The sequence below is a fragment of the Podarcis muralis genome, chromosome 3 (genome assembly GCF_964188315.1).
Source record: "Podarcis muralis chromosome 3, rPodMur119.hap1.1, whole genome shotgun sequence".
Taxonomy (NCBI): Eukaryota; Metazoa; Chordata; class Lepidosauria; order Squamata; family Lacertidae; genus Podarcis; species Podarcis muralis.
The window spans coordinates 18,305,055-18,327,135 of record NC_135657.1 but is presented as its reverse complement, the minus strand read 5'-3'; the positions used below and the strand labels follow the sequence as shown (position 1 = coordinate 18,327,135).

The 22,081-nt window shown below is 44.0% G+C and overlaps 1 protein-coding gene across 1 annotated transcript; it reads right to left on the bottom strand.

Moving 5' to 3' along the window:
• Positions 1 to 242: 242 nt before the first annotated feature.
• GNMT (glycine N-methyltransferase) lies at positions 243 to 16,718 on the bottom strand. The gene is made up of 6 exons (XM_028724906.2): positions 16,379 to 16,718; positions 14,340 to 14,467; positions 10,417 to 10,530; positions 7,908 to 8,050; positions 2,656 to 2,777; positions 243 to 729 (listed from the first exon to the last, which is right to left on the bottom strand). The coding sequence occupies exons 1-6, from the start codon at positions 16,582 to 16,584 to the stop codon at positions 558 to 560; spliced, it is 885 nt and encodes a 294-aa protein (XP_028580739.1). The 5' UTR covers positions 16,585 to 16,718; the 3' UTR covers positions 243 to 557.
• Positions 16,719 to 22,081: the final 5,363 nt, after the last annotated feature.

Below are 22,081 nucleotides of genomic sequence, written 5' to 3'. Positions count from 1 at the left end.
CTACCCTCACTCACATAAACACTCCAGCTCAGGGGACAATGCTATTTTTTCTTCTGCTGCCTTCAAAACTAATGAGGTTCCCAACCTGGCCATTACTCCAGGTGTAGCTAAAGCACGAGTATTTGCTCATCCCTCTTCCCCACCCCAAAGAAACACACACACAACCACATTCATTTAGAATTTCAAGCATCAGTGCGAATCATTGAGGCAAACTCAAGGCAGAGAAGCAAAAACCAAAAAAGTTATCAAGAAACAAAGTTTAGTAAGCTCATGAGACCTTGCATATGATTCAGATGCAAAGCAAGCCATTGCCACCTTCTTCCCTCAAAAGCTCCCTGATTTGAGCAACGGCTCCTTCAGTCTCCCAAAGCAGATTAACTAGATTTCCCCCTTAGAAAAGGGCAAGATGGAGGGGAGGGGAAAGACTCCTTCAAGTGCTTCCTCTTCTGGTTCAGGTACCTCTTATGCCCATTCACTGCCGCTTGCACCCCCACTGGCCGCTCCAGCAGCTGAAGAGAAACCGTCTGCGCCTGCTGGAGTCGCCTGCGGAATCATTCTCAGCCAGTTTTCTTCACCACGTGGATGAAATAGCATGGGCTGTACTGCTGGCCCGGGGTGTAAGGCTTGAAGTCCCCCAAGACGCTGTGTTCACACGGGCACTGGAAGGCGTTTTTCAGCAGTTCTGTGAAAGGCTCCAGGCGATGGGGGTAGTAGGAGAGGCGGAACTGGCTGGTGAGAGACACACACACACACACACACACACAAAAGAAACGTTAGCAGCTGTCTGCTCGGCAGCTTCCCCCAGAAATCTTACTTGTGTATACATGTAGCAGGTGTACTACCCATCCAGCATCCTCTTGCTTTCTGGTTCCTAAATCTCCCGCTACAGATCTTGGCTGCCACACTTATTCTCTGTGCTGTTTCATCACCAACCTTGAAGCTACTGCAGTAGTGAGCCGTGCAGCCCATTTTATCCCTTTCAGTGATAAGGTATTGCAGTGGGGTGATGGCTCAACCTGGAGAATCAGCGCTCCTTTACTTTTTAAGCTGCAGATAGGGCGAAATCTCCAGCCCAGAGGCCAAACTCACCATCCAGGCCACACCAATCGCTAGCCCTGCTCCACACCTTTCCAAGTTATTTTGCCTTGCTGAAATACCTGTCTCTTGCTTGCCAGGATGGAAAGAAACTTAACTTTTGCAGCCCACTGTACAAAGGCAGAAGCCACATTTCTTGCTTTGCCTCTGGCCCCACCACCACTTAGGCTGAAGAAAGTTTGGTTTATTGCTAAAAATAAAACATGCAAAGATCTCTGCATCCCCCCTAAGCTGGATAAGCTGTACTCTAGGTAAAGGTAAAGGGACCCCTGACCATTAGGGTCCAGTCACGGACGACTCTGGGGTTGCGGTGCTCATCTCGCTTTATTGACTGAGGGAGCTGGCGTACAGCTTCCGAGTCATGTGGCCAGCATTGCTAAGCAGTTTCTGGCGAACCAGAGCAGCGCACGGAAACACCGTTTACCTTCCCGCCAGAGCGGTACCTATTTATCTACTTGCACTGTGTGCTTTCGAACTGCTAGGTTAGCAGGAACTGAACAATGGGAGCTCACCCCATCACAGGGATTCGAACCGCCAACCTTCTGATTGGCAAGCCCTAGGCTCTGTGGTTTAACCCACAGCACCACCCGTGTCCCATCAAGCTGTACTCTAGCCATGCATATTTGTTGGAACACACGGTATTGCTTTTCCTACGCAAACATCCTTTTCTTAACAGAATGCAATTGGGTTTCACCTTTGAATAGGAATGTGAAGGGTTAAACTAGAGGCAGAGGTGCACACGCAGGCATGTTAAACCAGAGGTGAGGGACAGATGCATGTGTGGTTGGCACAAAGGGGTGAAGGCATTCGAAGCACACTTAATGGAACACACTTAGAAACCCTCCTTGTTAGTCAGGAACTGTGACATCTCACAATTTCCAGTCACAGGGACAGTTGTAGATGGAACAAGTCTTAGAAGCTCTTTCATACTTTTGAGCTAATTGCAGAAATAGCTGAAGAGGTGCTGGTGTGCCTTGGGGTATTGCTCAATTTAAGCCGCCATGTGTTCAGGTAAGTGCCTGGATGTGGCTGTAATCTCCAGTGATTCCATCTTTCAGAGCCAATAAAAAGGAAGAGAATCTTGTTGGCTGGGAGCTGTTTTTTCAACAAGGCTGGATATGGCATGGGTATCTTCTAGTTATAGCCCATTTAAAGAATATCTTGCCTTTTCAGGTAACACCCTCACAAGGCAACATGCAACAATTAATAAATGCAATATATCAAACAATAAAACATTAAACAAAACCAACTGACTTGCCTAAAACATGAAGCCAGCCAGCAAGTAAAAGCAGAGTTTAAAGTGTATGAAAAGCCACCAGTGAGCAGGGCATAAACACCTAGGGGAAGGAAGCTGTGGGGCCACCATTGAAAAGGCCCTGATTCTGATATCTGCCAATCTGATGGTTCTTAGTAGCAGGCCCCAAGAGCAGATCAGCCCTGGCTGATCTGGATCCAGACATCTGTTAGCTCCCACCCAGCCTTACCAAATAGTTGGATGCTCCCACATTTGCCATCAGGCTGAAGTATCTGGATAGCATATGAGGTCTGAACAGAACATACCTTAGTTCCGGGCTTCCATCATTCCCCTCGGGTGGCACCTGCACTGTATAGTCCAGTGTCACCATGTTCGGTTTGTTGTTCACAAGAAGTACAGATGTAGTGATGTCCTTGGTTAAGTCACTCTAGGACAGAGGTGTGGGGAAAGAGAAAAAATAAACTTTTAGTTTTCATTCCCTTCCTCGCTTGGTGCATTCTTGACTAGTTCATTGTGATTAGCCCAACGCAATCCTAGTCCAGGCTATGCAATTGACACATCTTCCCCATAAAACCCCTCCCTTCTCTCTATTGTTGATACAGATAAAAAATACACATAGGAGCTATTCCCATTCTAATTATGAACCCAGGACAGATGCCGGTCCAAATGCTGGCTCAAACATCCAGAGAACTTCATATAGAAGAGGAGTAGTTATATACATCAAAAAACAAATTGAGGCACAACGAATTTTTAAGGATGAAGAAGGGAGGATAATGGCAGTTCAAATCAAATGGAAGGGAGAAAACTTAATTATAGTGGGGATATACGCACCAAACGATAACAAGTCTGAATTCTTCAGAACTCTGGAGGAAAAATTATTGGAATATGCAGACCAGAAAATAATTCTTCTAGGAGATATGAATGGTGTGGTGTCACTGGATATGGACAGGCTCAGGGATGGATCTGGCAAGGAAGGGAAGCTACCTAAAACTTTTTTTTCATTGGTTAAAAATTGCAATTTGGTAGATATCTGGAGACTTAAACATCCCCTAGACAAACAGTTCACCTACCATTCAGAACCAAACCAATCATTTTCGAGACTAGACCAGATCTGGATTTCGAACGAATTAATACCAAAAACCCTATGCGTTGAGATCCAAGCCAAAACTATATCGGACCATAACCCAATAAAAATGGAACTGAAAGGATTGGAAGAAAGAACGTATAGATGGAGACTGAAAGATTATCTGCTAGATGACCAAGAAGTTGTAGATAAAGCACAGAAAAGGCTAATGGAATATTTTGAGGATAATTGGAATAATGATACAAAAATAAAGGTGGTGTGGGATGCAGGCAAGGCAGTGATGAGGGGTTTTTTCATCCAGCAGAATGCAATTAAGAATAAAAGAAGAGAAAAGGGGAAGAAGGATATTCTGCAGCAGATAATGGACAATGAACAAAAATTAGTTAAAAATCCCAACAATAAGAGAATAAAAGAAAACATCAAGGTCTTACAAGCCCAGTTTGCAGTCCTAATAAATAGAGAAGTGGAATGGAAGATTAAGAAATTAAGACAAAGAAGCTTTGAATTTGCCAACAAATCAGGAAAGCTTTTAGCATGGCAGATAAAGAAAAGGAAGGAACAAAATACAATAAATAAAATTGTAGTAAATGGAGAAGAGACTACCAATCCCAAGGAAATAAGGAAAGCTTTTTTAGATTTTTATAGAGGACTGTATAAAAACAGTGAGAGGAATAACTTGAGGAAAATAGAAAGATTTCTAAAAGGGAAAAACTTACAAAAAATCCCGATAGAGAAAAAAGAGAAATTGAATACCCCAATTGAGACAGAAGAAATAAAAGAAGTAATAAAAGAATTAAAAAGAGGGAAAGCTCCGGGCCCAGATGGATTCACCGCCAGTTATTATAAAGAAATGGAATCTGTCCTGCTAATACCACTGCAAGAAGTAATGAATAATATTCTTAAAGAAAGAGAAATACCAGAAACATGGAAAGATGCACTAATTACACTGATCCCCAAACAGGAATCAGACTTGCTGCAAGTTAAAAACTATAGACCAATTTCTTTGCTAAATATAGACTACAAAATCTTTGCAGGAATTTTGGCAAAAAGAATAAAAAGCATACTACTAGAAAGTATCCATAAAGACCAAGCGGGCTTTCTGCCTGGCAGGCAAATGAAGGATAATATACGAAACATAATAAATATTATAGAATATCTATCTGCCAGGTATGATAAGCAGGCCATATTGATGTTTGTGGACGCAGAAAAGGCATTCGATAATGTAATCTGGGACTTTCTTCTAAAACAATTAGAATATATCGAGGTCGGCACTGAATTCTATAATGGAGTTAAGGCAATTTATACGGAGCAAAAGGCGAAATTGATTATAAACAATGTGACATCAGAGGAAATAAGGATAGAGAAAGGAACAAGACAGGGATGTCCATTGTCCCCACTGCTGTTTATATTGGTATTAGAAGTCCTCCTAAATTCAATAAGACAAAATAGGGAGATAAAAGGGATAACAATTGGTCAAAATGAATACAAAGTTAAGGCATTCGCGGACGATGTGGTAATAACAATGGAAGACCCGAATAACTCATCAAAAGAGGTGTTAGAGGAAATAGAACAATTCGGTAAAGTGGCAGGCTTTAAATTAAATAAAAGAAAGACGAAAATTATGGTAAAGAATATGGACTCAAATGCAATTGAAGAACTACAACAACAAACAGAGATAGAGGTGACCAAAAGAGTGAAATACCTAGGAATATGGGTAACTCCGAAAAATATAGACCTATTCAAAAATAACTATGAGTTAGTATGGAAAGAAATTAAAAAAGATCTGGAGGTATGGGGGAAGTTGCAAATGTCATTTTGGGGCAGAATAGCCATAATTAAGATGAACGTGCTTCCAAGAATGCTGTTCCTATTTCAGAATATACCAGTAATCAAAGGCATGAGGATATTTAAGGAATGGCAGCGAGGGATCTCAAAATTCGTCTGGCAGGGCAAAAAGCCAAGAATTAAGTTTAAACTTCTGACAGATACAAAAGAAAGGGGCGGCTTTGCCCTGCCAGATTTGAAACTATACTACGAGGCATCGTGCCTATGCTGGTTGAAAATATGGATAAAATTGGAAAACAAGGAGATGCTAGACCTGGAGGGATTTGACATCAGATTCGGGTGGCACGCGTATTTGTGGCATGAGAAGAAGAAAGTGCATAAGGGCTTCGAGAGTCATATCTTTAGAGGTCCCTTGATTGAAGTATGGGAAAGGAACAGACATTTGTTAGAACCCAAAGTACCCCATTGGCTATCACCACTGGAAGTGATGAGTGTGAAGAAGACCAACATGAAAGGTGATTGGCCTACTTACGAGCAACTCTTAGTTAAAGAAGGGGGGAAATGGAAAATGAAACCGTACGATCAGGTCAAAGGGAAAGTTTATGACTGGCTACACTACCTCCAAATAAACGAAATGTTTAGGAAGGATACAAAGGGAAAAGGGTATGCTGATAAAGATTCTAAATTTCAGACGGAGATAATAAATGGCGAGCAAAAAATCTTATCTAAAATGTATAACCAGCTGTTAGAGTGGAACCTAATAGATGAGGAAGTAAAATCAGTGATGATTCATTGGGCTAGAGATATTGGTCACAATATATACTTTGAAGAATGGGGAAAACTATGGAAAAAACATCTCAAATTTACAGCTTGCATAATGTTGAAGGAGAATTTAATGAAGATGTTCTATCGGTGGTATTTGACCCCTGTAAAATTGGCAAAAATGTATAAAACTTGTAACAAATGTTGGAAATGCAGGGAAAAGGAGGGGTCCTTCTACCATATGTGGTGGGAATGCCAAAAGGTAAAAGGTTTTTGGGAAAAGGTATATAATGAAATTAAGAGAATTTTAAGATATACCTTTGAAAAAAAGCCGGAGGCTTTTTTGTTGGGATTGGTAGGAAGGGAGATAAAGAAGAAAGATTGCAAATTGTTCCAGTATGCAACAACGGCAGCAAGAGTTCTGTTAGCTCAATACTGGAAACAGGGGGAACTGCCAACAATTGAGGAGTGGAGATCCAAACTGTTAGAGTACGCGGAGTTAGATAAAATGACAGGGAAAATCAGATATTTAAAAGACCAAAGGTTCATCAATGACTGGGGGCGATTTACGGATTATCTGGAGAACCTAAGTGAAGGGCAGATAACGCTAGTGGGTTTTAAAGGAGTTCTGTGAAAGATAAGATTATTGTCTAAAGAGAAAGGGAAGAAGAGAGGGGATTAATGTCAATAAAAAATAGGAAATGCGAAATTTGCAAGATGGGTATGGATGATTTGTGGAGGGGCTGAAGGAAGTCAAAGTTAAAATCTGTGAAAATAATATGATGAATTTCTGTATTTTGTTTTTGTATAAACCAATAAAAATCATGTATGCAAAAAAAAACAGAGAACTTCATATAGGCTCCTTACCTCTCGCGCCCTGACCTAGCCACTGTGATCCACGTGACTGTCACCTCCAGACTGGATTAACGTAACTCGCTCTATGTGGGGCTGCCCTTGAGACTGACCCAGAAACTCCAGCGGGTGCAGAATGCTGCAGCGAGACTCCTTAAGGGGTCCTCGCTGCGAGATCACATTCACCCGGTGCTATACCAGCTGCATTGGCTCCCGGTGGAGTACAGGATCAGGTTTAAGGTGCTGGTTTTAACCTTTAAAGCCCTATACGGCTTAGGACCCTCGTACCTACGGGACCGCCTCTCCTGGTATGTCCCACAGACGAACTTACGGTCTTCAAACAAAAACATCCTGAAGGTCCCAGGCCACAGAGAGGTTAGGCTGGCCTCAACCAGAGCCAGGGCTTTTTCGGCTGTGGCTCCAATCTGGTGGAACGCTCTGTCACAAGAGACTAGGGCCCTGCGGGACTTGACATCTTACCGCAGGGCTGCAAGACAGAGCTGTCCACCAGGCCTTTGGTCAGGGCACAGCCTGACTCCCTCCTTTGGCAATCTTCACAGAACTTTAGCCTAATGGTTGCCATCAATTTGATTTGAATTAATTTTATAATGAAATGATTTTAGAATGTTGTACTATTTTATTGTTAGCCGCCCTGAGCCTGGCTTCGGCTGGGGAGGGCGGGATATAAATAAATTTTATTATTATTATTATTATTATTATTATTATTATTATTATTATTATTATTATCTTTATGAGACTACACCATCTCAGAATGCAGGTGCAATATCTTGTGTCTCCTCCACCTGTAAAATTCACTGTGTGTGCTAAGCTAGGCCATTTGGGAAATAACTATGCTAGATGCATTTTCCTCGATGCACTTCCTTTGCCCCTGAATTGTCTCTTTTGGGCATGGAGCTGCATTCAAGGTGGGGTGTACAAGGCAGAATGGTACCATGTTCTCTGTCTGAATTGATTGCTTGGAAGCATGAAAGTCGGATAAATGTTTTCCCTTTATGAAAAGGGCTACCATCACTACTACAAAGCTTTGGCAAAAGACCTATTTCTAGGAAGTACCTTGTAGTAAATGTTCTTCCCAGGAGGGGCACAGCCTGTTTCCAGGATGTAGTCATAATTACGGTGGTCAATGACAAGGATGCCACCTGGGCGCACCATACTGGCAATGTTCTTCAGAGCCTGTTTATGGGCAGCTTGGTCACCTAGGAAAAGAGACAACTACGAATTAAATTCCTTACTGCAGCTAGAGAGAGATTCTTCACATACGCATAAAACCTGAGAGGCCTGGCCATATATTCTCTTCACCGTCAAACTAGAACTATGTTGATTCTGGGTTTTGAGAGCCTCATATAAACCCAGCATTTGAGATCTACCAATGCTGCCCTGCTAAATGTTCCATCTTTTCTGTAGTGTAGACTAGCCTCGAGAAGAAGCAGGGCCTTTTCTGTGGCAGCCCCAAAACAGTATTGGCTTTCATTATTCAACCTTGCTTTTCAGAAGGCAGGTTAATATCTTCCTTTCTTTTTGCTCTGCCATCATAGTTGGCTGTTTTGTTTCCTGCTGCTGCTGCTGCTGCTTCCAGTTTTCCATCTAGTTTTTGTTTTAGTGATCAAAATGTACATTAAAATCAATATGCACACTGCTTTTTAAAAATGAAAAGCAGTGCTGATATTTTAAGTTAACAAACATGTTGCAAGAGACCCTATTGTCCCCAAAAACAATTACCTGCAAGTTTCTGTGGTAAAGAATGACTCTGCAAAGTAGATGGGCTGTACTGCTGCTTTTGACAAATTCTAAGCCCCAGCACAACATAGCTGGGCATGAAAGCAGACCTGGAAGGGTCAGTTCAGAGGAACTGGAGAGGAGGTGTGGCCAGCTCTCTTCCTGCCTTGCAATATGCAGCTGATGCAATTAACCTCAAGAAGCATGGCGAGAGTTGGGATTATCTTACAGGTCAGCCACAGCCTGTATTTGTACGGACAGGTACATGAGGTGAGAGATAATTGCTGTGGATTCTGGTTGCTCAAGTTAGCCTTAGAAAAAGGTTATCACGATAATTGGACATTAAACAGGAGATGATGCAGCTACGGAAGGAAATGATCGACATATGTTTGCAACCGGAGCGGGAAACCTGATTTTAAGAAATTGTATTAAATAATTTGGCTTGATTTGTAATAATTTGGAAAATTAATAAGAATAATTTGAAGAAAAAAGAAAAAGGTTATCACCAGGGAGCAAGGTGTTAAAAATCAATGGGGTTTCGGATAAGGCCTGCAGTCTAACCTGCACCTTATCTTACTTTTCCTGGCCTTATTTCCAGTTATATTCCTGGCGACCACCTAAATGCCTCCCACTTTAACAGACTTTTATCCGCCACAGACACAACTCTTCTTCACTGGTCTTACACCCAGTCTAGATCAGATGGACGTATGTGTGTGAGATTCCTTAACTGAGGGTTGGGGGAATCTGCAGCCCTCCATATCTAGTTGGACTTCCCATCAGCCCCAGTCAGCATAGCCAGTGGTCAGGGATGAATAAAAGTGTAGCCCAGCAACATTTGGGTGGTCACAGGCTCCCCACCCGTACTTCAACAAATCTGAGGTGGATTGCGTCCTTGCTCAAATATCAACTTGCTTTCACACATAAAAAGGAGTCCTGTGGCATTATAAGGGATGCCCCTCTGGAAACTGAGACTGTGTGTTGTTTTCCTTCTTGGTGCTCCATTAAATTTTCTGTTTTAACAATTTAAAGTACTCATTTTTATATCCTTAAGATATCAGTGACTTCCCTTCTCTTTCCATGGTTCACTTTGCATGTTCTACAAAAACTATACCATTCAGTATTCCATTATGACACCCATCAAAACTTATTTACACTGTTGGATTGATCTTAATGCTGCCAGCGTTTTCAGCTGCACAGTTATTTCCCATATATTCAATAAACATTTTCCAATCTTCTCTAAACGTATGTTCTTCTTGTTCTCTTATTCTATAGGTTAAGTCTGCAAGCTGCGCATATTCTGTCAGCTTAAGTTGCCATTCTTGTTTGGTTGGGACCTCACTCGTTTTTCCATTTTGGGCTAATAAAACATGGGCCGCAGTAGTGGCATACATAAATAACCTTTTTTGACACCTGGGAATTTCAGTCTGAATTATCCCCAACACAAAGGACTCTGGGTGGGTTTTTTTGGGAGGAAGTACTTTTAAACATTTTTTTCAATTCATTATGGATCACTTCCCAATCGCCCGCCATCTTTCTTAACTATGGGTAGCCTGAGAAAAGGGCTCTGAAGGAAAGTATGCAAAAAGAGCCTGGTGGATCAGGCCAATGGCCCATCCAGTCCAGCATCGTGTTCTCAGAGTGGCCACGCAGAAGCCTATGGGGAACCCAAGGACCACAGCACAAGAGCCCTCTCCCCTCCTGCAATCAGTATACAGAAGCATTAGTGCTTCTGACCATCAGAGAGCATAGCCATCATGGCTAGAAGGCCCAGTCACTCAACCCTTTCTATAGCACTGGACAATGCTTACTGACCCCAGGGGCATGTAACCAGCCTTGCAACACTCACCTTTAAAATCTGGGAGGTGTGCAAAAGAGTTTCCTAAACAGATGACGGCGTCAAAGCCCTTGCCAGGCTTCTCTAGGTCCTGTGACAGGGTGAGCCAGTTCGCCTCCTCGATGACTGTGGAACAAACAAAAAAAGTGCATTGAACACATGGAGGAGAGTTCTACTTTCTCTAGCCAACCCTCTGCCTCCTCACATTTTCTGCAGCTGGAGGATTTTACGTTCCTCGTGCAGAAGGACAGTGAAAAGTGCCACCTTAAAGGAAAAAGGCACTTAGTTGGGAAGCCTCTTACCTGTTACGAAATACGATGTGCTAAGCATGAAAATAATCCCCAGGTTTCTCTCTCCCTGCAATTTGCTGCTGAGACTCTGAAAGTGCGATTAAGGCAGTGTTTCTCAAACTACAACTCCCATCACCCCTAGCTAGCAGACCAGTGGTCAGGGACAATGGGAGATGTAGTCCAACAAGTTTGAGAAATACTGTATTATGGTGGGGGGGGGGGGGGTTGGCATAGGCATTAACAGCCAAGGATGGAAACTTCCAGCTTTCTCCATCTTGCTGTGGCTATATGAGGTTTGCTGGATCAGGAAGGCAGAGTATGGAGTCTTTGTGCTGGGAATTGTGTTGAGAAACAAACCCACAAGCAGGTCTTGCACGCAACCGCACTCTCCCCACTTGCAATTCCCAGCTGCAAGTTATCTTCCGGCTTTTCCTGTGTGGCATTCAGATCCTCCCATGGGCTCACAGCACCTACTTTGATGTTTCAGCATTTAACCAATTCGTACATGCTTTCATTTGCTGCTGTGGTCATAAACAAAATTACTAAATTAGATTAAAGCCAAAGCTTGGCCTTAAAAGAGCTAGTCTTTCCACAGGTTCTAATATCGCTTCGCTTCCCACAAACGCAGTAGCCAGAACCCAGCAGCTGGGTTACCCATGTCTCTTTTCTGTTTTGATGACAAGCCTGCTTAGCATCAGCTGGCAATACCCCAAAACAATGCAACTTGCAGATGCCATTTAGCCCCAAGTCAATCTGAGTGCAGGAAGGAACCTGAAAGCCAGCATCACCTCTAATTACCATATTTTTCGCTCTATAAGACACACCAGACCACAAGATGCACCTAGTTTTTGGAGGAGGAAAATAAGAAGAAGAAAAAATCTGAATCTCAGAAGCCAGAACAGCAAGAGGGATCGCTGTGCAGTGAAAGCAGCAATCCCTCTTGCTGTTCTGGCTTCTGGGATAGCTGTGCAGCCTGCATTCACTCCATAAGACGCACACACATTTCCCCTTACTTTTTGGGAGGGACAAAGTGAGTCTTATAGAGCAAAAAATACAGTAAAAAGAAGATGCATTGAAAACTGAGTTGGGCACTTGTGACCAGCAGGCAAAAGGAAAGGAGCCAGACAACGACATTTCTCTATAGGAAATCTGACAAAAGAGGTTTAAAGACTCTCTCAAAGCAAATCTTAAAAAATGTAGTATAAACACCGACAACTGGAAAACACTGGCCTGTGAGTGCTCCAGTTGGATAACAGCCTTTACCAAAGGTGTCATGGACTTTGAAGACACTCAAACTCAGGACGCAAGGGAGAAACGTGCTAAGAGGAAGGCACGCTTGGCAAATCCACACCGTGATCAACTCCCAATGTCCCCACTGTGGAAGGACGTGTGGATCCAGAATTGGCCTCCAGTCACTTATGGACTCATTGTTAAAACTGTGTTTATGGAAGACAATCTTACTCGGCTACGAGTGGTCGCCAAAGAAGAAGAAGATAGGAAATTTGATTTTAACAGAATTCTGAAGATCACCAACTAGGCTGTTTCAAATCTGTTGTTTCCATGCAAATGCAGAAAAGGCACTAGCTGTAGAACTCAGGAACTCCAGGTTTTAATAATCACAAAGAAAAAAATGAAGTTCTTAGCCCTTGCAGCTCAGATAATAGTTTGTTGTTGTTGTTTAAAATCTCCAAAATTTGGAGAAATCGCTGAAGATGGAGTGGAGTTCAGTAAGAATTCCACTGGCACTAAGGCACAGCTTCAGTGCCCTGTATAGCTCGTTGCCATGCAGATCACAGGCCCAAAACAAATTATGGGAACATGCACTATTTGCGCAACTTAAAGTTTGCCAAATTTTGCTTATTTCTGTACAAAATTTATTATTAGTGGTAGTTGTTTACACATACAGTCCTAATCATAGAGACAGCATGGACAATTTGAGACGCTTGTACATGTGAGCACCAACATTGAAGTAGTAGATAATAATAATAATAATAATAATAATAATAATAATAATAATAATAATATCTTTATTGTCATTACCCCCTCTCGGGGACAACGAAATTACTTGAATTGATCCAAGAGTCAAACTCTTTTCTTAAGCATCAAGGCAATACTTCTTTGTGAATCGGGCGCTATTTATTCCCCTCTCCCTATATCGTAAATCACACAAAGACCCGACGGTGTTTACATTTCACTGATCGGGTTTCAAAAGGCAAGAGATATTTTTCAACCCTGTTTTTCTTTCTAGTGCACATATAATTACACGATATTGTGAAGTCAGGAGGGGCGCCAAACTCTTATTTCAGGCCAAAGATGGGGCTGAGATGAGCGTCTCCTTGCGCCCTTTGCAGGTAAACAAGCCAGGCAAAGACACAAACACCCGACCACACCAAGTTTAGTCCTGCAAAAGGGATGTGTCAACAAGGAGCTCATTACAGCATTGACATTCTGCCAGTTGCTTCAGCAGCACTGATCATATTTCGGCCTGTATACATAAACTTGCTTGCTAACAAATGCAAGCAGAACTTTCAAGAGATGCTCAAACCCCAATTATCTGAAGTATTCAGAATTTGACTCCTCAGCTACCCAGGGCAAGAGCAACTGGAGATGTTACTGCCTTGGGCCACAATTCTGATTTACATGTTTTGCATCCTTAGCAAGAAGCTTACAGATAATTAAGACTTAAGTGCAGCAGCCAGCCTTTTTTTTGCCTGTACAAAATTAGCAAACCACAAGCAATTACTAAAAAAAATACAGCAGTGTTTATAGCAAATAAAATGATGCAATAAGCAACTAAAGTTTCAGAAGCTCTATCCTTTTAAGCTGCCAAGGCAAATTTTAATAAATGGGATTGAGATTTAAAGGTACACATGTTCACTCTGAGGTGATATTTCTTTTCCTGGTGTGTTACTGCAGAAAATACGCCACTTGTTACAGCCTTTTATTACATTTCTGTCTCACTTCTATTAAGGTTATTAATAAGGGCATTATTAATCAAATTGCTTCCATGCCTTTCCTCCTAAACCTGTGCCAGTCCACATGGAACATACCCGAGAAACCATCTATCAATCGGTTTTAGTGGCAAAGCAAATATGTTTACATGTAATGAAGTAGATGGTAAATCAGCTATTTTTTAAAATTTAATTTTTTAAAAAAATATTTGGTCAGTTGCTTGTCTTCGCCAGCGATGACAAGATTTTATTTTGTACGCTCCTCTCCTTGTGCTCTGGGGCCCTGTGAGTTAGGGGTAGCTGTGGCCCTTTTTTGCTGGCAGTGACCACCCTGTGGAACACCCTGCCACAAGGTGTCAGGCCTCGTCACTGTTCTGTTCTACACAGCTGCTAAAAATGTGGCTGTCAAAAATTATTACACACAGAATGCCCACAACACAAAAAGACTTTCAGGTGCTTATTTTTCAGCTCTACTATTATAGGTGTATTAGGATGTTTTCATTTTGATAGCTGCTTGGGAACTTTGCAATTGGGGTACTGCTATTTTGCGTTAACATTTTGCTCTAATGACAGGTTGGAATGGGGAATGATAGATACTTCAACACTGCAGCGATGCTTGGTTTTGTCAGTCGCCTTGAGCTTCTTTTGAAAAGTAGGCGGGATGCAAGATTTTTAATAAAAATAGTTAAAATACCCCAATGGTCGAAAGCGTCCTCTTTTCGGCGGTTCCATCTCTCCTTCAGGGCATATTTGAGCATCTTGTCACTGGCATCCACGCTAGTGACCCTGAATCCTTCCTCAACAAGCATGATGGAGTCCACGCTGCATAAGATAAAAGTGTTCGGGTATTTGGATTAAACAATCCCCCAAGTAAACTCAATGTGGTTCCCTGCATTGCTATTCAGTAGTGAGAGCAGATCATAGAATCACAGATTTGTAGGAAGGGACCACAAGGGTCATCTAGCTCAACCCGTTGCAATGCAGGAATCTTTCCCCCAACCTGGGACTCGAACCCATGGCCCTGAGATTAAGAGTCTCATGCTCTACCAACTGTGCCCCTACATCCGTGCTTGGTGTTCACAGTGGGGAGGAGTCCCAGTCAGATGAGAAATGATCACTCCAGAAAACTTAAAATTACTGAAAAGAATAGCTTTCATTTTTAAGCCTGCCTGGTCAAATGATCACAGGAGGTTAAGATGTGTTTAAATTCCCCACCAGGAGAGATACGGGTGGCAAGGTCTGCCTTTTAAACAACGGAGGGAGAAAGCCAGAAAGAAAAGGAGGAAAGGCGATTGTACAGTGGAACCTATACTTATGGACATAATCCATTCCAGAGGTCCGTCCGCTGGTCGAAACGGGATGCTAGAAGAGACGTCTTGTGCGTGTGCGCATTCGGCAGTAGTGCGCCTCTGCGCATGCACAGGCGGCGGCAGCCACTTCTGCGCACACGTAGATGGCAGAAGCCACTTCCGCAGATGAGTGAATTGCGGCAAACCGTGTTTACTTCCAGGTTTGCCGCAGACACAACTTGGAAAGCCCACAAGACAAGGCATATGTAAGTCGAGGTTCCACTGTACTGTAAACTGCACTGTGATCCTCAAATGGAGAGTGGTATACAATTTTACTAAGTAAATAAATAAAGGAGAAGAGGAGAGCTGAGCAAGGAACATGGGAGCACAGACACAGGCAGGGCCGGATTTAGATGAAGAGAGGCCCTGGGCTACTCCACTTGTGAGGCCCCTCCCACGACTAGAAGAAAATGGAAGAGTGTTATAAACAAAAATGAGTTAAGCCAAAGATGATGATGGGTATTTAAAATTCTGCAATTCAAAATTTCTCCTCTAAAGGACATCAGAAAACTTCATCAAAATTTGTTTAAGTTTGTCCCTTTCAATATACAGAATGCTCAGTGAGCACAATCGTGGCCCTTAATTCATTTTTAATTCTTTTGAGTCTTGAAAAACAGCTCTCTCCCAAGCAGTTAGTGACCATGAAGCTAAGAAATAGCCGCAAGATTGCTTCCACATTAGGAAAGGCCATCTGAATTTTTTCCCCTTGTATATAATTTGATAAAGGTCTGTATGAGACAGAGAGTGCTCTGCTGTAAGCCTATGGCTTTATCTCATGTACAGGTGAAAGTGCAAAGTTCAATAAGTTTCAGGTCAATATCTTCTGGGTATGCTTCCATCAATAGTTCAACACGTTGCAGAATTTATTGCTTAGATGCTATCAGAATAGCAAGAATGGAAAGCAATTGTGCAACATCACTGTACACAGTACATTTAATATAGGAATAAAGGATTTTATCCTAAACTTACCTCTTGAAGAAAGTGCATCTAAGGCCCTAGGCTTCAGCCTACTTAGCCTATACATAAATCCCCACTGACAGGGTGTCATATTCCTAAGCGCGAGGGGGTGCCTCTCCCACAACAAAGCGAGGGGGGGGCTTTCCTTTCACTTAAAGCACACGCGATGCGTTTGAAGCGCACGCCTTCAAAGAATCCTGGGAAGTGGTGGTTTGTTAGAGGGCGCTGGGAATTGTAGTTCCCAGGATTCTTGGGTGCGGGGTGTGGAGCCATGTGCTTTCAATGGGGTGGGGAGAGTTGCTGATCCTGCGTGGATCCGGATTAGACCACCCTGAGAGACAACCCCCCTTGGAGAGAAGGGAGCCCAGGCCTTCAAGCCGGGTCATGATCCAGCACCGCCTCCTCCTCCTGCTGCCGTGTGACTCACCCGGTGCCGCAGGCCACGTCGAGCACCGTGTTGCAGCGCTGGGCGCGCAGCAGCGACACCAGCCAGTTCTTGTACTCGGCGGTGCGGCTCCGCGTGTCGCCGATGTAGAGCTGCCAGACCCGCGCCGCGCGGCCGTCGGCGTACTGGTCCGGCAGCCCCTCGGCCGCCACGCCCAGAGAGCGGGTCCGGTAGATGCTGTCCACCATGGCGAGCGCACGGAGGCTCCTGCGGGCGCCCACGGACGGAAGGGAGAGCGCGCAGATCCACGAGCGCGCGCCTGGCTGCTTCTGGTGGTGGTTCTGCTACTCCTGCAGCCGCGTCTGGGCAGCTGCGCGCAACAACAAGCCCCGGCAGCCAGCCCAGCAGGGGCAGCCCCGGCACCGCCCCTTCGACCCTGCAGCTCGCCAATCAAAGGGCGCAGCGCCGGGCACACCCCCTGCCGGGCCCCGCCCCTCCCCCTCTTGCGTGTGCGCCGCCCCCCCCAGTCTACTGTTTCCAAGACGGAGGGCGGCAGCTCAGAGGCTCGTGTTGCGCCCTTTGCGCGCCTGCTGGAGGAAGCCCTATAAAGTATGTGCATGTGTGCAGGGGTGTCCACTTGAATAAAATATTGGGGAGGGGGACAGGTAAGACCCGCTGGGCCCCCTCAAATATTTTATTCGGGGTGGGGACAGGTTCCCTAGGAGTTGGATGTGCGCGCATATATATCAGTTTTTAAGAAATGCAGCCAAGATCAAAATCAGGAGGCAGCCTATGAATGCATTTGCAGGTGGAGGGGGGGAGAAAGAATAAAATTGTAGAGTTTGGAGGGACCCTGAGGAATGCCTAGTTCAACCCCCTGCAAAGCTGGAATTTGCAGCTGTTCCATATGGGCATGAGCCTGCAACCTTGGTGTTATCAGCAACACGCTCTAACCAACGAAGCTATCCAGGTTTCATTGGTTTTTGTCATGTATTTTGTGTTTTTAACTTCGGTTCTTATGCTGTGAACCGCGCTGGGGTCTGTGGGTGAAGGGATGTATACAAATTAAATAAACAAGTAATTTCTCGTTATGTATGTATGTATGTATTCATTTCATAAGATGTCCATACCGCTTGTTTCCGAAACAATAAAATTATTGCTCATTGCTTATTTAGCCGTACAGCATGTCACAACTGTGCTAAAAACAAATTAACTCATACAATTTTTCTAAATTTCCCAGGGAAGGTAGACTCAATAAGAATGTACAGTGGTACCTCAGGTTACATACGCTTCAGGTTACAGAATCCGCTAACCCAGAAATATTACCTCGGGTTAAGAACTTTGCTTCAGGATGAGAACAGAAATTGTGCTCCGGCGGCGCAGCAGCAGCGGGAGGCCCCATTAGCTAAAGTGGTGCTTCATGTTAAGAACAGTTTCAGGTTAAGTACGGACCTCGGGAACAAATTAAGTACTTAACCTGAGGTACCACTGTATTGGTTGGACAGTGTTCTCGAAGCTACGAACATGAGTCTGACCAAACTGAGGGAGGCAGTGGAAGACAGGAGTGCCTGGCGTGCTCTGGTCCATGGGGTCACGAAGAGTCGGACATGACTAAACGACTAAACAACCACCACTGTATTCAGTAGGGGCCAAAAAGAATACAGTGAAGGCACCTGCCAGATTTCACTAGGGAGGGAGTTCCAAAGTGCCGTTGATCTGAAAAAAAAGCCAAAAGTGGGGTGCACCTTCTGTTCTTGACATTGGTTTGAACAGCCATTGTACCCTTTGTTCAATTAACTTACTGAGATCTAGTCCAAAATCAGAACAAGGGGATAAGATTGTGTTGTCTCTGCCTACTGCAAATTGGTCTGAGATTGGAAACGAGCCCCTCATCACAAACATATGCATTCTCATCACTTTATTTCACAAATCTCCCAACTGCACAGCTTCCTGTGTCTCTCATTTCTTAGGTGTCACAGGCCTCCTTTGTGTTTTGTATTTTTAAATACACAGAGATCACACAGAATATAGCCTGCGTACAATTACTAATGACACTAGAAGTCAATTTACATTTATAGTCCGTGTGTATGTCATGCGGTAGCAATTGCTAAAAAAAATATGACAAGTTGCCCACTTCCTTTTGTTTCCAGACCTGCCTCGCTTATTTTTTGTTTTCCTTTCATGTCACTAAAGACCTGCTTGGTTCTGTTTCTCTTCTGTGGCTTTGGTTCTTGGAAGAGAACGCTTGAGGAACTGGAGAAACGAAACGAAAAGAAAAATACTAGCATTGAGGGAGTGCCTTTGAATTATAGGAATACGAATCGGAACTGAAAAAAGTTGAATGGGGAGGTTATGCAAAACACCAGCTCAGAGAGTCCTGTTGCAGCACCTTGATGAAGTCTAACAAATTTATTATGGCTTAAGTTTCCATGGACAATAGATAAGATAGATTCATTAAGTGTTATCTGGATTTGCAGGTGCATATATGCCTGGTTGGGTAGCGGTGGGGATTGTAAGAAATGAGGTAAGAGAGAAATGGAACACAATAAAGTACAGACAGTGATTTCTGATGGCAGATATCCCGGCACTGATAAGCCGATTAATATATACAATAAGCTAAGAATCCTTTGTCTCAGTTCGGTATACTAGTGATAGCACTGGGACTCTGAGGGTATTGTAGTTTAATGCTTTTACGTGGCAGCCTCATTTTGAAGTTCCTTTGCTCCAGGATGGCTGCTTGAAAGCTATTTAAACCTTAAAGCATAGAGAAGGGGGAAAGCATATTCCTGCATCAGCAAGTTGCCTCCCATGTTAAGATCTCTGAAATAAAATGTATGTTAATGACAAGGAGTCCAGCAATGGGGGGAAAGGTGCTTGTTGGAGTGGCACTTGCCCCCTGCACCCTCCTCCACACATTATTGTAGTTCTACTGTTTCCATGATTATTTGGGGAGCAGCTGTGGGCTTTAAATGTGTGGTATATACACAGCCTGAGTTGTCAGAGTTGGCATCTGGGCCTGCCACGGGACCTGTTCCCCCTGGCCATATATCTGCTAAAACATCTGTCGCTGGTGGTGAGCAACTGTTTTAGGTTTGGAGTGATATCTGTCAGCTTAGCACCAAAGGGCTGTGGGAGGCAAATGTTGTAACCCAGAAGGCACAGTAATAGTAATAGTAATAGTAATAGTAATAGTAATTTTTTATTTGTACCCTGCCCATCTGGCTGGATTTCCCCAGCCACTCTGGGTGGCTTCCAACAAAGATTAAAAATACATTAAAATGTCACACATTAAAAACTTCCCTGAACAGGGCTGCCTTCAGATGTCTTCTAAATGTCAGGTAGTTGTTTATCTCTTTGACATCTGATGGGAGGGCGTTCCACAGGGCGGGCGCCACTACCGAGAAGGCCCTCTGCCTGGTTCCCTGTAGCTTAGCTTCTCGCAGCGAGGGAACTGCCAGAAGGCCCTCGGAGCTGGACCTCAGGCTGAGCAATGGGGATGGAGAAGCTCCTTCAGGTATACTGGACCGAGGCCGTTTAGGGCTTTAAAGGTCAACACCAACACTTTGAATTGTGCTCGGAAACGTACTGGGAGCCAATGTAGGTCTTTCAGGACCAGTGTTATATGGTCTTGGCGGCCGTCACCAGTCTAGCTGCTGCATTCTGGATTAGTTGTAGTTTCCAGGTCATCTTCAAAGGTAGCCCCACGTAGAGTGCACTGTAGATCATTAGACCACTGCTGATACATTTGAGTGGTTTCGTCTGGGAAATGTGAGTGCCAAGTAAGTGGTGTTCCATTATGTTCTCTCTTTCGGGCCTGACCTGTAGCTGTTTATTCCTGGGCACCAGCTCAGCCTTGCCAAACTTTATTTTCACTTGGGCAAGTATTGTAGATTGAAGCACGCCTGATGTAAAAGCCTTAAGGTGTGAATCCTGTCCAAAGAATCTGTACAGCTGCAGCTGTTTTGTAGACAGTGGAGGTTGTTCCATTTGGGAAATGGTGCATTGCCCCACTAACCTCACTCTGCCTCCAGCCAGCTGCCCTGTGCCTTACCTTCCTTTTTTCTCACAACTAAGTCAATGGTTTTGGTCCTCTTGGCCTCTCTGCGATTTTAATGTGCATTAGAAAGCCACCACTGACCATTGGCAATGGATTTTGTGATGTGTTGGAACCATGTAAGCATGCATCGTGCCCAATGGCCTTCCTATATAAATGTTTACAGATATAAATGCACACATGTACATTCCATATTTTATTTCTGTACACCTTGTTTCTGTATCCCTTGAATGTAATGTGCTTTACAGATTCTGCAGTGAAACAAATCGAGGGGTGCAAATATGCCCATTGTTTGCCCTCTCTCTTTGGCAGCTTTAAGGAGCTGGCAAAACATTTGTCATGCATATATGGTTGCGGCCGCCGAGATCATATAACACCAGTCTTGAAAGATCTACACTGGCTCTCAGTATGTTTCTGAGCACAATTCAAAATGTTGGTGCTGACCTTTAAAGCCCTAAACGGCCTCGGTCCAGTATACCTGAAGGAGCGTCTGCACCTCCATTGTTCTGTCCGGACACTGAGGTCCAGCGCCGAGGGCCTTCTGGCGGTTCCCTCACTGAGAGAAGCCAAGTTACAGGGAACCAGGCAGAGGGCCTTCTCGGTAGTGGTACCCGCCCTGTGGAACACCCTCCCACCAGATGTCAAAGAGAAAAATAACTACCAAACTTTTAGAAGACATCTGAAGGCAGTCCTGTTTAGGGAAGCTTTTAATGTTTAATAGGTTATTGTATTTTAGTGTTTTGTTGGAAGCCGCCCAGAGTGGCTGGGGAGGCCCAGCCAGATGGGCGGGGTATAAATAATAAATTATTATTATATAAATTATTATGGAAGATGGGCACAATGGGAGGATGGCTGGGTAATATGCACGTTGCTTTTCACTGTCAAAGTTGCATCCAGACGGCAGCTTCTACCAGTGGCTGCAGCGGCAAAGCCCGTGTCTTGCAAGGTTCCATATTACAATCGCCATTGTCAACTGCACCAGCCCTGACGATGCTACCAGTTTGTTGGGCTGGAAAGCACGTGTGCCTTCGAAGGCACCAAATCCACGCACTTGACATTTGCAGAAACCCTCTTCCTGGAAGCAGCTTTTTAAAAACAAGGTGCTTTTAATTAACAATGGTTAATTTATGACATGATCCCTCAATCTGCTTCAAGCGCACACAACTAGTATGGAGGTAGAATCCTCCTGGCCTTGACCCCTCTCTCAAGCTGATGCCCGCACAGCTCCCGCTGCCTTAGAGACCAGGGCCCTCTTCCAGCTTTGAGAGGGTCAACCTTTGCTCGTTTGGCAGCAACACTTTTGTTTAATATTTGAATTGGGGGTGGGTGAAGCTGGGAATCAAGGCGAACCTGCATCATCAAGGAAGAGGCAAGAGTTGGCAAGAATCGGGAAAGAGATGACAAAACCACTGATGTGAAACGAAGTGTGTTGTTTACTTAACAAAAGCAACTGGGCAAAAATGTGTTGTGAAACCCAGCGGCCGCTATTTAAACAGCGGCAATGTTTGCTGCCGGCACAACCCTACCAGTTTCCAATGAGAAAAAGAAGACACGTTGGCTGTAGAGATGTCCTGAGAGGTGGTTGTGGGGGGCCATCGAGGAGGGATAGACCTTGTGCTTTTTGCATCGAAAAGGTCCCAGGTTCAATCTGTGGCAAATCCAGATTTTAAAAATAAAATAAGGCTCACATG

What these genes read in the sequence shown, in the direction of transcription:
- GNMT (XM_028724906.2), bottom strand. Translation starts at nt 16,584, where the DNA reads ATGGTGGACAGCATCTACCGGACCCGCTCTCTGGGCGTGGCGGCCGAG. An exon ending in GACGTGGCCTGCGGCACCGG is followed by an intron (nt 14,468 to 16,378) that starts GTGAGTCACACG and finishes TATCTTATGCAG; the next exon opens with CGTGGACTCCATCATGCTTG. An exon ending in GATGGAAGCCCGGAACTAAG is followed by an intron (nt 730 to 2,655) that starts GTATGTTCTGTT and finishes GTCTCTCACCAG; the next exon opens with CCAGTTCCGCCTCTCCTACT.